The sequence below is a fragment of the Acanthisitta chloris genome, unplaced genomic scaffold, assembly GCF_000695815.1.
Source record: "Acanthisitta chloris isolate BGI_N310 unplaced genomic scaffold, ASM69581v1 scaffold45402, whole genome shotgun sequence".
Lineage (NCBI taxonomy): Eukaryota > Metazoa > Chordata > Aves > Passeriformes > Acanthisittidae > Acanthisitta > Acanthisitta chloris.
In genome coordinates, this window is record NW_008660719.1 from 29 (window position 1) to 12,902 (window position 12,874).

Sequence of the window (12,874 nt, forward strand, 5' to 3'; positions counted from 1 at the left end):
CGCGGTCTGGGGTGCTCGGGACACGCGTGTCGCTGGGCACACCGCTGTCCGCGCGAGCGGCTCTGCTGACACTGCGTCTTACAAAGTTGTGTGCGAGCTCGAGCTGTGCCGGGTTTTTAAGTTCTTTACTATTTTTTAATGAAAGCTTGAAGATAAATGTTCTTTTGAACATTAACCTTCGTATTAGATTTTCTTCTCGCGCGGAAGAAAGAAAAGAGTTTGGGTACTTTACCTCAACACTGCCAAGTTTTTCCCTCTTCATAAAGCCTTATAATAATGCTGGTTCCACTTCAAAAGGTGGATTGTTGTGCGTGGAAGCACAATTAGACACTGTTTCTAGAATACAGCCCCTCTTTGTGATCAGCACTGGCATTCCAGGAGACTTGGTCAGTGGTTTTTGTGTGTGCTCATATTGTTGGATGAATGAATTCTTGATGCAGGTGTATTGCTCTGTATGACAATATAGAGTGGCACCTTCAGCATCAAAGGTTTACTTTGTAACGTGCAAATCCAATTTTTTCAGTATGAATAATAAAAGTATACCCTCTTCAAGGTATGTTGATTTCTTTGTATTAAATAACTTCCAAAAACATAGCTTGGGGTGTGAAAGACCATCTGGGTCAATAGTAAATACTGTGTTATAATTAAGTACAATTGTCCTCATTATTAATGTAAAAACTGTACCATATCCAATAATTTAATATTTGAGATTCTCTCTCTCTCTTTCATTTTGCAGCGATGGACTGAAGCTTGAAACTGAAGTGCTGGATGGAAAGCCGAGGCTAATTTTAGCTTCTTCTGGTATTTTTTTAATCATTTATCTCAAGTAATCTTTAAAGCTTCTTGAAGTTAAACCTAAGATCCAAGCAACGCAAAGCACAGCTTTATTGAAATATTTTTCAGACTAGGAAGAATGTTTGTGCATTGTTATTTACAAGGTCTCTCACTCCCCAGCTTGATTCTTAGCAGTAGGCTGATAAGTTTCAGTGAAGTCCTGAATAGTCTGTCCACTGATGAACAGCTGGCAAATAGCCTTTCCTCTTTACAGCTTGGCTATGTTCATAAATTAAAGTGCTTATGTAACTTATAGCATGTTTCTTACCAAGGAAAAAGAGGCCTGATAACTCTCTGCTTAATTTACACAGAATTACATCATTGCAGTCTCATTTTACTGTAAAGCAGCTTTCACATTTGGCAGTTAATCTTTGCAATTTTCAATTGTTGCTCATTATTACCATCTGAGATAGACTTTTCCAGTACATGTTCATAATTAAGTGTTAATAAATTCTACTTTTGTGATTTCTCAGACATGTCTCTATAGTAAATTCAATTTTTGTGATTTGTCAGACATATGTTTCTATACAAGCCTAGTTTCCCTACCTGTTTGTTCTACATAGTCAGGATACAGAAATTTTCCATTTAATGCCCTTTAAATTATGTTTTGTTTTCTGCACTTACCAGACAGCTGTCTAATGAGGCTCTCTGGGTTATTATGAGATAGGAAGGAATACCAATGTACTGGAAACAAACCTGAACCAGCTGTGCTACAGCTTTCACTCCTTACAGCCATCATTAGCTGGATAGGGCCAGTGTACATTCCAGAGTGCTCCAAGATAAAGCAGTGCCTTGGACTGTGAACAGCCTTGAACAAGCAATCTTCTCCATAAATTAACATGTGTGTACATGGATATAAACAGCTCTTCCTTGGATTGGATGGTGTCAAAAATTGCATAAATTGTTCAGAATTTCAGTTGTCTGCACAGTCAACCACTGCTCACAGTCTTAGGGGCTAAAGTAGTGTTATTCTGTAGTAGCTAAGCTGCTGCTGGAGATAGTTGGTTTTCTTACACAGATGAAAAAAAATAAAATATCGATAGGCAGCACTTTGGGGTTTCACATTATGCATCTTCCCACTGTGATGGAAAAGACCCTGTTTATGTTCTCCTTCCCACAGGGAAGTTTGGTTTGTGTAGCATGTAGAATCCCACTTTATTTAATGTATGAATAGCCAGAAAGAAGTCAGAAAGTGACTTTTACTTATTCAAGTGAGGGTTGAATGCTTAAGAACCCAGTGATGAACATGGCCACAGAACACCTTTACTACCAAAACATTATCAGATGGTTCACAACTTAATGCCTGTCTCTGCAGGGCAGCAATTCAGCATTCTTCCAAATTTTAAAATGTTCATCTAGGTTGGAAGCCATTCATGGTGTGGGTTTGCAGACCTGAACAACAGTTAGTGTTCTCCAGGGTCTTCAGTTGGTAAGGCAAAAAAAAGCTATAGGTGCCACCAGTGCAAAGTGATGAGCAGCCCCTGCCAGAGCAGTAACTGCTGTGTGCAGCTGAAGAAGCCTTATTTCCTTATTTCCAACAGATGTGTTCCAGTAAAGTACTGTCCCTACTATTTTCTCTCCTTTTTCCATTAGCAAAATGCACAGGATTTCTTGAGTACCACGTTTCCTCTGTTAATATTACAATAAAGTATTATATTGCACATGGCACTTAGTATTTTTGAGACCACTACAGATCTGCATCTTCCAGGATTTGGGTTAAGAGACTGCAGAGTATTTTAGGGCATAGGTGAGGGGAGCAATAGTGGTTGGCATCTCAGTGATGGAGACAGACAACACCATGTAACCAAAGGAAAAAGCCATTACCACGGGGCTCTGAGAAACTATGAATAGCAGGGGAAGGTCAGACTGGCACAATAATTTTCTTAGATCTAGATAAAACTGGAAATAGTTACTGGAATATATCTAAATTTTTTTTCCAACATTTGAGGTGTATATACTGAAATAAGTAAAAAGAAAGGTAAAATAATTGGGAACGATGTTGTGGGAAAAGTACTTTCCCCTGACTTGCAAAAATCAAATGAATATAACAGTTTACTAATTTGTCAAGATTGTTTTTCAGGAGGAAGTTGTTATTAAATACTTCTTTCATATGTTTGTGTTTGTTTCCCAAAAGATAAATCAAAGCCTGCAATGAAGGTAAGTGGAAAAATTACTAGAACACACAAATTAATCATTTAATTTGTTAACACAATCTGAAAACTCATTTGAACTGTCTAAATACTTGTAATCCTATTTATGAAAGATAATTATGTACCTGTGGGTCCCTTCTAACTTGAGATACTCTGTGATTTCTCAGGTTCACAATAGCTATTAAAAAGGATTAATTCAAAGTCCTATGGCTATTTTTACCTTTGCAAAATGCTTTAGTTTACTTGGCCAAGACATCAGAGCAGCACATGGAATCAACTAAATCAGAACTTTCAGAGGTCTTAGAGGGATTCTGGTAAAACAGGAATCTGAAGTGCAGGTCTTAAAGTGATTCTGGTAAAACAGGAATCTGAAGTGTGTTCAGGTTCCAGTTTAGTCATGCAGGTTGTCTCTGAGTAAACTGGAATGCAGTGGGTTGGGGAAGGAGAGAAAGCAGAAAAATGTCCCAGTACATAGGAAATAATTCCAAGTGTACACCAAGGACCTTGAGAAGGATAAAACTTCAGTACAGAATGGAAAACTCAAGATTGAAATGGTGCTGGCTGCATGGTGAAAACACACTCCTGCTTGCAGGCAGCTTCCGAAACACTAAAGTGAAGCAGAATTAGTGTTTGTTAATTCTTATAAATGTCATGGTACAAAAAGTTATTATTCATACTGTCATTTTGAAATATTCAGATTGAGGTGCTATGTTCTTTTCCAGAGTATTCCTGGTACTTGTGAAGATGTTTTACTTGTTGCTTCAGTCTTGTTTTCATTTGTTCTGAATATAGTTTTATTTCCTGATTTGATAATCTTGTTGCTTTAACAGATGGGTAATAAAGCCAGAGCATCTAAACAGGCACTGAGAATAAAGCACACTGGGCATAGCCTGAGGTCAACACAGGATGCTTGTATCAAGCAAGAAAATCTAACAAAACCAAGGAGTGAATCAAGCTTATCCATGACAAAAGGTGAAAAACTCCAAGTTTCTAAACACTCCTCACATGAAGCCACAACTAAAGGTCACTCTTTGATTTTCCAAAGAGACAGCACAAATAGATATCCTGATTCAGAGGATCCTAATATTGTTAAGAAAACTAAACAGAAACCTCAAACCCCGTGTGTATCAGCTGAAGACTCAAGTTTGGTGTGTTTAACACAAGAACAGCTTCAACAGATATTGATGATTGTTAAAGAAGGAACTAGAAGCATCTCTGAGGCTCATAGTGAAAAGCAAGAGGAAACAGGTAATATACTCATGGAAACAGAGAAAAATGTGAAAGCTGAATTTTGCATAGATAATTTGAATTTATTTGAACACTGTAGAGATGTTCTGTTTAAAGGTCTCAACCAAAATATGTTTGCAATTCTGGATGTGAAATGGTCTGTTCCTGCTAGGAACCAAGCACCTGACAATTTTATAAAGGATTGTTTGATAGTATTCCAGTACTTTGAAGAGCAAACCAGCAAGCAATTTTGTTAATATTTCATGCAAAATAAGAACAGTTTTACATTGGGGGAGAAAACAGAGTTGAACTGTACTACTGCCTCAGAGAGGCTGTCTGTGCCAAACCAGACCAGTGTCCATCTGGTTTGTGAAGAGTTCAGATGTTCCTATCTGTCTCAAGAGCAGTACTGCTGTTTTCCTCTGACCCAAGGATGGACATGTGTCTTTTTACCTAACTGTAGTATTACTGTTGAATAGGTTTATTTTTTCCTCTCTCCAGTTCTTCTACTCAGAAGTATAAGAACTGTTTATCTTCCTGCATTGCATCCTTACTCCTGTCAGTGGGTCTGTGGAGGGGTCCAGCTCTTTTCCACTAAGAATAAGACACACTGCAATTAAGTAGAGTCCCAAAGTCTGAGGCCTTAACCAAGAAATGTTTACTATAAGTGTGGCATGCTAAAATTACCCTGCAAAGCTCTAACTTGCATGCCTTAAGTATATAAGCAAGGCTGAAAACACTCTTCTTAAATACTGGGGAATTTGCACGTTTCTACTGCTCTGAAAGTATTTACTCAATGCTGAAGAAAATTTAGTGGTCATATATGTATTTATATATTCTTATATATATTTATGTTCTACCACAGCTACTAATGAGGCATCAGAGGAAAACATTATATCATCACTCCAAAAAGATTCTGAAGTTTCATCAGTTCCAGATAAAGCAAACTCTGATTCAAGTGGGAAACAAGAACACCCACAGCCACGACAGAAAGTTATGTATGTAGATTTGTGTTATTGCCTACAAAAGTTGTGTCTCCAGTAAAGATTTGTATTGTGGTTCTTTATGTTATTATTTGTAAATACAAATTTTAAAGTTTTTAAATTGTTTGCAAGTAAATTTATTTTTATTTAAAATTTCTTTTAAGTTATAAATACTAATTTTAAATTAACAAACTAGGTTTTTTGGTAAAATTCTTCCCCCCCCTTTTCTGTAGAAAGGATTCGTGGAAACCTGCTGACATATTTAGTACCTTGGGTGAAAGAGAAGGGGAGAAAGCCTTACTGGAATTGAAAAAGACCCAGTGGAAGAAGGAATTAGGTATTTATGATGTATAGAATATATTTTTGCTCAATTTTTATTACACTCAGGATGCTAAGAAACTTGGTATGCCTTATGCTTTTTTGAATTTACTTACATCAATGTAATTGCCTCAAATTGAAAAGTATATAATGTCATTACTCTCCAAGACAGATTAAGATTTTTGAATTTCAGAGTTTCACGCAAAGATCCATTGTTTTTAATAATATTACAGTAGTGCAAGACTAGTAGAATAAAATGGAGAGAATTTATGTACTTGGTTATTTGTTAGTTTTGCCTCTTGCTGGGAAATTTTTAAGCCTTCGGTGTGTTTTAGTCTGCTCAGAGTGACTCCCCAATTACACCTGCATTTCTAGGCAGAGGCTCAGCTGCCATCCTCTTACGAGCAAAGTCTTGTTTGGAATGATTGGTCAGGCAATGGTGACAACTCTTGTAGTCCATTTTACAGTTAAACTGACAGGGTAGACATGCACTGCTGCCTTTCTGAATTTTTTTTGCAACTGCTAAGTTTTGTATTAGGAACTCTTACCAGAGTTTGGGTTTGTTTTTCTCTTTTAAGATGAACAGGTAGCACTAAAGAAGAAACTGAAAGAAACTCTGGAGGGAGAGGTGGGGTATTTCTGGGCAAAGCCTGGCAACAATAAAACCCATAAAGAGAAAGTGGAAGCTGCTGACCCAGAGCAGGTAAGGCTAGCAACAAACACAGAAGAGCACACAGTTTCCAGAGCACTGCTGCAGAACAGTTCACCTTCAGAGTCATACAAGATTTTCTTTTCTGTACGAGTCCAGTAGGATCCAATATCTGTGGTGATTTCAAGCTTTTTCACAGCATGAGTTGCTGCATCTCCCTGTCCCACACTTACGTATTGCTCCAGTTTCTAGCATCACAAAGTAAGATATTTGTAGCACGCACAACCCATTCCTGTCCTTCCATTTTGATTCCTGACCTAAAGGTATACATTTTTTCTAGTCCTGTTTTGAGGAATAATCTCAAATGTAATTCCTGGATATATAATGATTTACATTGTTCATGACCTCTCACGTATATTTGATAACTTACATAATAATGAGCATAAAAATGTTACTTTTCTTCTAATCTGCCTTTTAAAAAGTCAGCTGTCACTCTGAAAACACTGTGTCAGATACATATATTATGCTCTGATGAGACTTCTCCAGTGAAATTGCTGTTAAACACAAGTTAGGATTGTACCTGCTGTCAGTTATTACAGCAAAAGCAAATTGCCTTTTTTTTGACACATTCAGCATTCCTAGCAAAGTTATGACTCTGCCTATAGGAACTTGTTTCAATCTACATAATGAAGAAATACTGGATATGAGATGCTAAGTTACAAGTTCTGGCTGAGGTTTTAATGAATGGCAGCTTCTAGAAGTACAATGTACTTGTTTATTTTATGTTAAAGGCTATTTAATACAAACAAAACAGGTGAGCTAAATAATTCCTAAATGGTCACTTTATTTGCAGACAGTGTTTCCAGCTGACTCAGTTAATGCCACTGAGGAAAACTGTGCCTGTACAGGTGCTTTAGTCCCAGAGGATAATGAAGTTCCACTGAATGTTTCAGGAGCTCCAGCTGGGCAGTCTTCTGATTTCAGTTCTTCTGAGGTACCAGCTGGCAGTTGCACAGCATTTGTTTTCAGGGTAAGATCTTAAATTGCATGCAGGTTTTTTTACCTATTTATCGGCCACAAATGTGTATCTCCAGTAGTTCTGTTAAACCACAATCCAGTAGACCTTTTTGCTCTGTCGAAAGAATTGTGTCTGAATGAATATTTATCAAAATTCTGATGCTTTGAAGGCTGAGAATTTTCTTCTGATGTGAAGAACGGTACTAGAGGGGTGAGGTAAAGTATTAATTAGCTTTTAAGTGCCCACTGAAGAAGTAGAGAGGTGGGAACCTATGAGAAATAAGAGATACTGATAGCAGAAGGTTCAAGAAGTAGGTTTTGAGTTGTGGCTACTGAGCACTGATTGAAGAGTGTTTTGTCAGATGGCAGTGAAAGTTCTCAGTGTCACTGGAGTTTGTTAAGTAATACAGATACCACTTAAGAAGCAGGAACAGAAGATGGTATCTAGAATTTACATGAGATAGATTACTGCTGATTAGACTGTGGTACTGAATCTACCTGGAACACAGACTGAGCAATGAACTGTAGGGAGAAGGAAGGGATTTTTATTCATGATACATAAAAGGAAGGTTTTTTTTGGCATGAGAAGCTAGTGTTTCATTCAGCATCTTTCTAACAGCAGTCAGACACTTGCTGCAGTTACGAACTTATATTCTTTTTTCTGTGTGTGCCCTGTTATCCCTAGCAACTAAAGGCAAAGTTTTCTGCCGAGTCTTTATACCTAGACAAGGTATTGATGTTTGTACAAGAGACTAGCACTTATCTTATTTCAGGAAGCTGTGCCACAGGAACGACCTTTTAGTGATCTGAAGCATGAGCAACAGAAGAAGTGGCTTGAAGAGTTGGACAAACAGAAGGAAAAAGCTAAACTACGAAAAATAGAAGAAAAACATAATTTGTCAAAGGTATCTGTGGCTTAGGGACTTCTTAGAATAAGAGTTTTTATCTACATTTTTATCCTAAGAAATAAGAGATGAAATCACAGACCTAGTGAAGTGAAAACAAAGATGTAATTACCTGCAGCATGTCCAGGTTTTCACCATAAGTCCCTAGGATGGACTTACTGAGCATTCAGTCAGTAGCTGTTCCAGTATTTTGGTGGCAGAGAACAGACCACAGTGTGTGGTGTTAGAGTGCTTGCTGCAGAGATGAAGACAGGGATATTGTTACACTTCTTCATTCTTTCCCACCATGTGTAAAAGCACTAGGGTTTGGAAGGTTGTATACTGACAATGACTAGACACTTCGTAAAAATTTTTGTGTGGTCTACAGGAGATGAGAAAAGAGAAGGAAAGTTGTAGACAAATCCACTGTGTTACAGTGGTGTTTGAATCCTGTTTCTAGTAATATTATTTTAATGCACATACACTCTTAGGAAATTTTGAAAAAGTTAAAAAGCACTTCTCCAAAAAGCTTAGAAGAAAATAGTCTTACCTTGTTCCCCCTTTGGTTTTGCCAGGCTGTTGAATGTAGGTCTCTTATACTGGATTTAAAAGGAGACTGGCCAATATAATTGCTTTGCAGGTGGAATAGCTGAAGAGACTTTTAATACTGACCCTCTTGGCCAATGTACTATCTATCTCTTTTAACCCCAGGGTTTCTTCATATAGAAGCTGATTTCTTTCCTTTCCCTGTTACTATTTCTTCTAGTAGTACCTTTAAGGTCAGTGTTTTTGCTGACCAAGTAAGGCTCAGCAGTGTAATTGGTGATCTGATTTGCATTTTAAGCAAGACACTCCTGTTTTCCCATTTAAGGCATTAACTACTGTGTGTATTGCAGTTCCCTAACAGAATCTTTCCAAACGTTCCTGTTGTACATGTGTGTATTGTCTGTTTTGTTACCAGTGTAATTGAGTGCTTTTCTTTTTTTTCTTTTGTTGTTTAATATTTATTTAGGCAGAAGACCATGACAGATGGGCAATGCATTTTGATTCTTTTAAGAACCACCTTAATGCTAATGCACAACACTCCGTAAATGGAATGCACAAAAAGCAGCCTGGAAGTCTTTGCCTGTCACCTGACCCCAAGGACCTGACTGCTTTTATTCACCCTTTTTCACCTGCACCTTCAGGCAATCTCATGCCCTTAAAGGTGGGAAATGTAGAAAAAGCTGCTAAAACTGGTGCTTTGGAACACAATCAGAAAGTCAGGTGAGTGAGCTTTGTAAGGAGAATCATCTTCCCAGCCAGTACATTTCTGATCTTTGGATCTTATTTATTTGGCTTTTGTGGGGTTTTTTTTCAGAAATACCTGTTGTTTCACCTGTGAAAGACAAGTACTTCCATTGTTCCTTAGTAAAAAGAATTTCATAATTATAAATTAATACAATGGGATAACCTCAATATGGAAATGAAATCTAAGTGATTCTAATTAAGAAAAGCTTTAGGATTATTTTCTGATGATTAAAATCATTTACATGTTCCTTTGTTCATAGTTTCCTCCGTTCAATGACAGCTCTCCTGGACCCTGCACAGATTGAAGAGCGAGACAGGAGGCGGCAGAAACAGTTAGAACATCAGGTAGACTTTTGTTTTAAAGTCTAACACTATTTTAGTAAGAAGAAAGGATGAAAGGTAATGTTGTCTCATAAATAAAGCATGAGATTTAATGCCAGAATCCAGGGAGGCACTTGACTTTTATGCTTTATATTACATGTACAGTTGTTTGACAGTGTTTCATTCAGTTAGACCCTACAGTTTTCTTTCAATATTTGAACAGATGATTACATTTCTGTAACTGAACTCTTGCCTCAGAAAAGGTACAGTGCAGTCTTTAGAGCTCTAGTAGATTTGTGTGCATTTCCCTTCAGTCTCCAGTGCTGTAAGGAGGCCTGATATTTACAGAATCCCACTCCATGAATCTTTAGGTTTTTATCTGCTTTACTGACATTTACCTAACTTGTGTGGCATTCTACCTGAATGTGTATCTGCATGATGGTGTCTCTAGCATGGTGTAAGGAAGTCTTACTATAAATGTAACAAGACTGTTCTGGTCAAACTGTTGCTCTGCTAGATCAAATCAAAATCCTGGCTTAGAGGATGTACAGAAGGTAAAAATCAGACCTTCATTTATTTACAAGAAAAATAAAAACATTTCCTAAAACACAAAAAGCTGTTTTCTGTAACTGAGTATTTCAAACTGCTCTGTTGGACAGATGGTTTTCCAAAAGCAAAAGCAAAAGGGTTTGAAATAAATTGTCTTGATATTTTTTCGTTCGTCCACATCCAGTAATCACACACTTATATGAAAGTATATGAGGAAACAGCTTAGAATAATGTTGTGTGTTTTACATGTCCTTTTTTTTCCTGATACTGCTAGAAAGCAATAATGGCTCAGGTGGAAGAAAAACGGAAGAGGAAACAACTGGAGGAAGAGCAGAGGAAATGGGAAGAACAGCAGGAAGAGCAGCGCCTGGCGCGAGAGCATGAACAAATGCAGAAACAGTTTGAAGAAGAGATGCTGAAACAAAAACAAAAGCAGGTGGGTTTTTGCATTATCTTTAGTGCAGAAAGTCAACAATAATACTGAGTTTTGAAAAAAATAGTTGTTGTTCCTCACCTTCAAAACTGTTTCACCTTATCGCTTGGAAAATGAAAACTATCTGAAATTTAGACATTCGAAACCAAAATCTGTTTCCTCAGTTAATAAACTTAGAACACCACATAAATATAAAGCAAGTTTCTTTTTTTGAACAAGGACCTTTTCAGGAAGAGGAATAATAAGTACTGACAAAAATGGAAATGTAGTTTTAAATAATGCAGGAAGATGCATTTTAAAATGCAAATTTTAAATTAAAAAATACCTCAAAGTACGTGATCCAAATATTGATGTTGGTAACTTGATGCTTTTAAGATGCTTCAGTACCATTAAATTTATCAGACTGGATGTGCTTTCAGTCTGGATTAAAGACTTCTTAGAATACAGTCTGGAAAAGTCATTTTAAGAGTCATTCATATTCCTCAGCTTTCCCCTCTGTAGCTATTGCTGAGCATTCCATAGTCCTTTCTTATAGAAGTTAAACCAAAAGTACATTTTGACCTTTAGTAAGTACAAATTTTGCATTTATATAAGTTCTTACCTCTGTAGAAGGTTAAAAGCTTTGTCTGATGTTTCATTCTTCCTTCTGGCACAGTAGCAGCTAGTACTGTTTGCTTTCTATTTGGAACAGTAGCAGATTCCGTGGTGTCATAAGACAAGGTGATGCCAAAAACACTCTTCTCCAAAACCTGCAGGAATATGGATCCCTGATTTCTCTATATTTTCTGGCTGGAAATGTAGATCTGAGAACAAACTGGTAAACCACTGTGAAAGTCATCTTTCTCTGTAATTGCTCAGCCCCTTCAAAATATGTAACGCTGTCAGTTGTTGTTCTTTGTACCTGCAAATGCAGTAAGAAGTGGGGATGAGATGGTAGTAACAGTTTGGAAATGAGATTTTTCTTGGCCCAGTCTCCTGCACCTTGAACCTGCTGAGTCTGAAAACTGTAACCTCACATTTGTTGGGTAATTTTTACTGTCTCCTTCCTATGGAAGTAGGAGGGAGGTGGGATTGGGTATTTTTATTTAAGCTTCTTTGATTTCACTAAACCACACGATGCAGGACGTCACAGATGGCTGAAATCAGATGAAATCTAGAAAAAGATTAATTTATTAGCAAGGAAATAAATATCCAAATGACTTTAAGGGTATGTAGATGGTCACTTTTTACTGCTAGGATTGAACATCTTTCGTTAGTACAGCACAGGTTCTGAATTTAGTGTTATAGTCGTAGAAATTACATGTTACATGTTGCATTTGCTCAACTAATTTTAGTTGTGAAAAAAATATTTACCGAAATATGAATACATGTAAATCTCAAGAATTATATGGGGATTAAATAATCCTATTAGTTTTATTCTCAAAATAAGTGATCACATATTTAACTTTTTGTTTTTTAAAGGAACTTGTGACTCTTAAAACCAAAGAGCTCTGTCAGACAATGGAGAAAGCTCAGGAATTAGCCCAGAGATTGAAACAAGAAGAGCACATTCCAGACTTGGCTCAGAAGGCACATGACATTTCAAAACTTCAGAACAATCTTGGTGGTGGCAAGTATAAATCTTCTTATACTCAGTTTGCCTGTTCCTTTGGTATTTGAAAGCAAGTCGTTTCTGGGGTTGGAGGGTTTTTTTCTGTCTGCATTTGGGTCAGAATTTGCTACTTTGCTTCATGAACAAAAGTTCATGTCAATTTATTTACATATAAGTGTTAACTGCTATAGAGAATCTTGTCTTTGAGTAAGCTTCAAACACTCTATTACATAAAAGAAGAAATTTAAAGATATTGCCAGGAATGCACAGGGAATATTCATCTGTGCTGTCAATTAGATTTCCAGTCTAATTCTAGATTCTCCCAGGAAAAGTATGAGGATCTAAACCACAGTTCTCAGTATTGCTTTGAGTTCTAAACCACAGTAGCCTGATAACATGATAGAATTTAAATGGAACATATGTTACTAAATGGAACAATTTTACTTCGTGCTTTTCAGGTGATACACAACTTGAAAATTGTAATTCTGGCATTTCACATCAAAGCAGTAACTTTTCTGATGATGCTACGAGTCACACAGACCAACTGACTTCTCCTTGGAGAGACACTGCTGTGCAGACAGGTAATCACTCTCATACACCCCAGTGTTATAAATTGCGGCCCAATAAA

At 37.1% G+C, this 12,874-nt stretch overlaps 1 protein-coding gene across 1 annotated transcript; it reads left to right on the forward strand.

Moving 5' to 3' along the window:
* Nucleotides 1-743: 743 nt before the first annotated feature.
* LOC103797683 (coiled-coil domain-containing protein 66-like) lies at nucleotides 744-12,827 on the forward strand (the record flags this gene model as incomplete). The annotated part of the gene is made up of 13 exons (XM_009069904.1): nucleotides 744-801; nucleotides 2,969-2,991; nucleotides 3,815-4,232; nucleotides 5,077-5,209; nucleotides 5,428-5,531; nucleotides 6,091-6,215; nucleotides 7,015-7,191; nucleotides 7,952-8,083; nucleotides 9,075-9,328; nucleotides 9,613-9,697; nucleotides 10,497-10,658; nucleotides 12,117-12,264; nucleotides 12,705-12,827. Coding segments are annotated over exons 2-13 (1,867 nt in total), but the record flags the coding sequence as incomplete, so codon positions are not given.
* Between the last annotated feature and the right edge of the window lie 47 nt (nucleotides 12,828-12,874).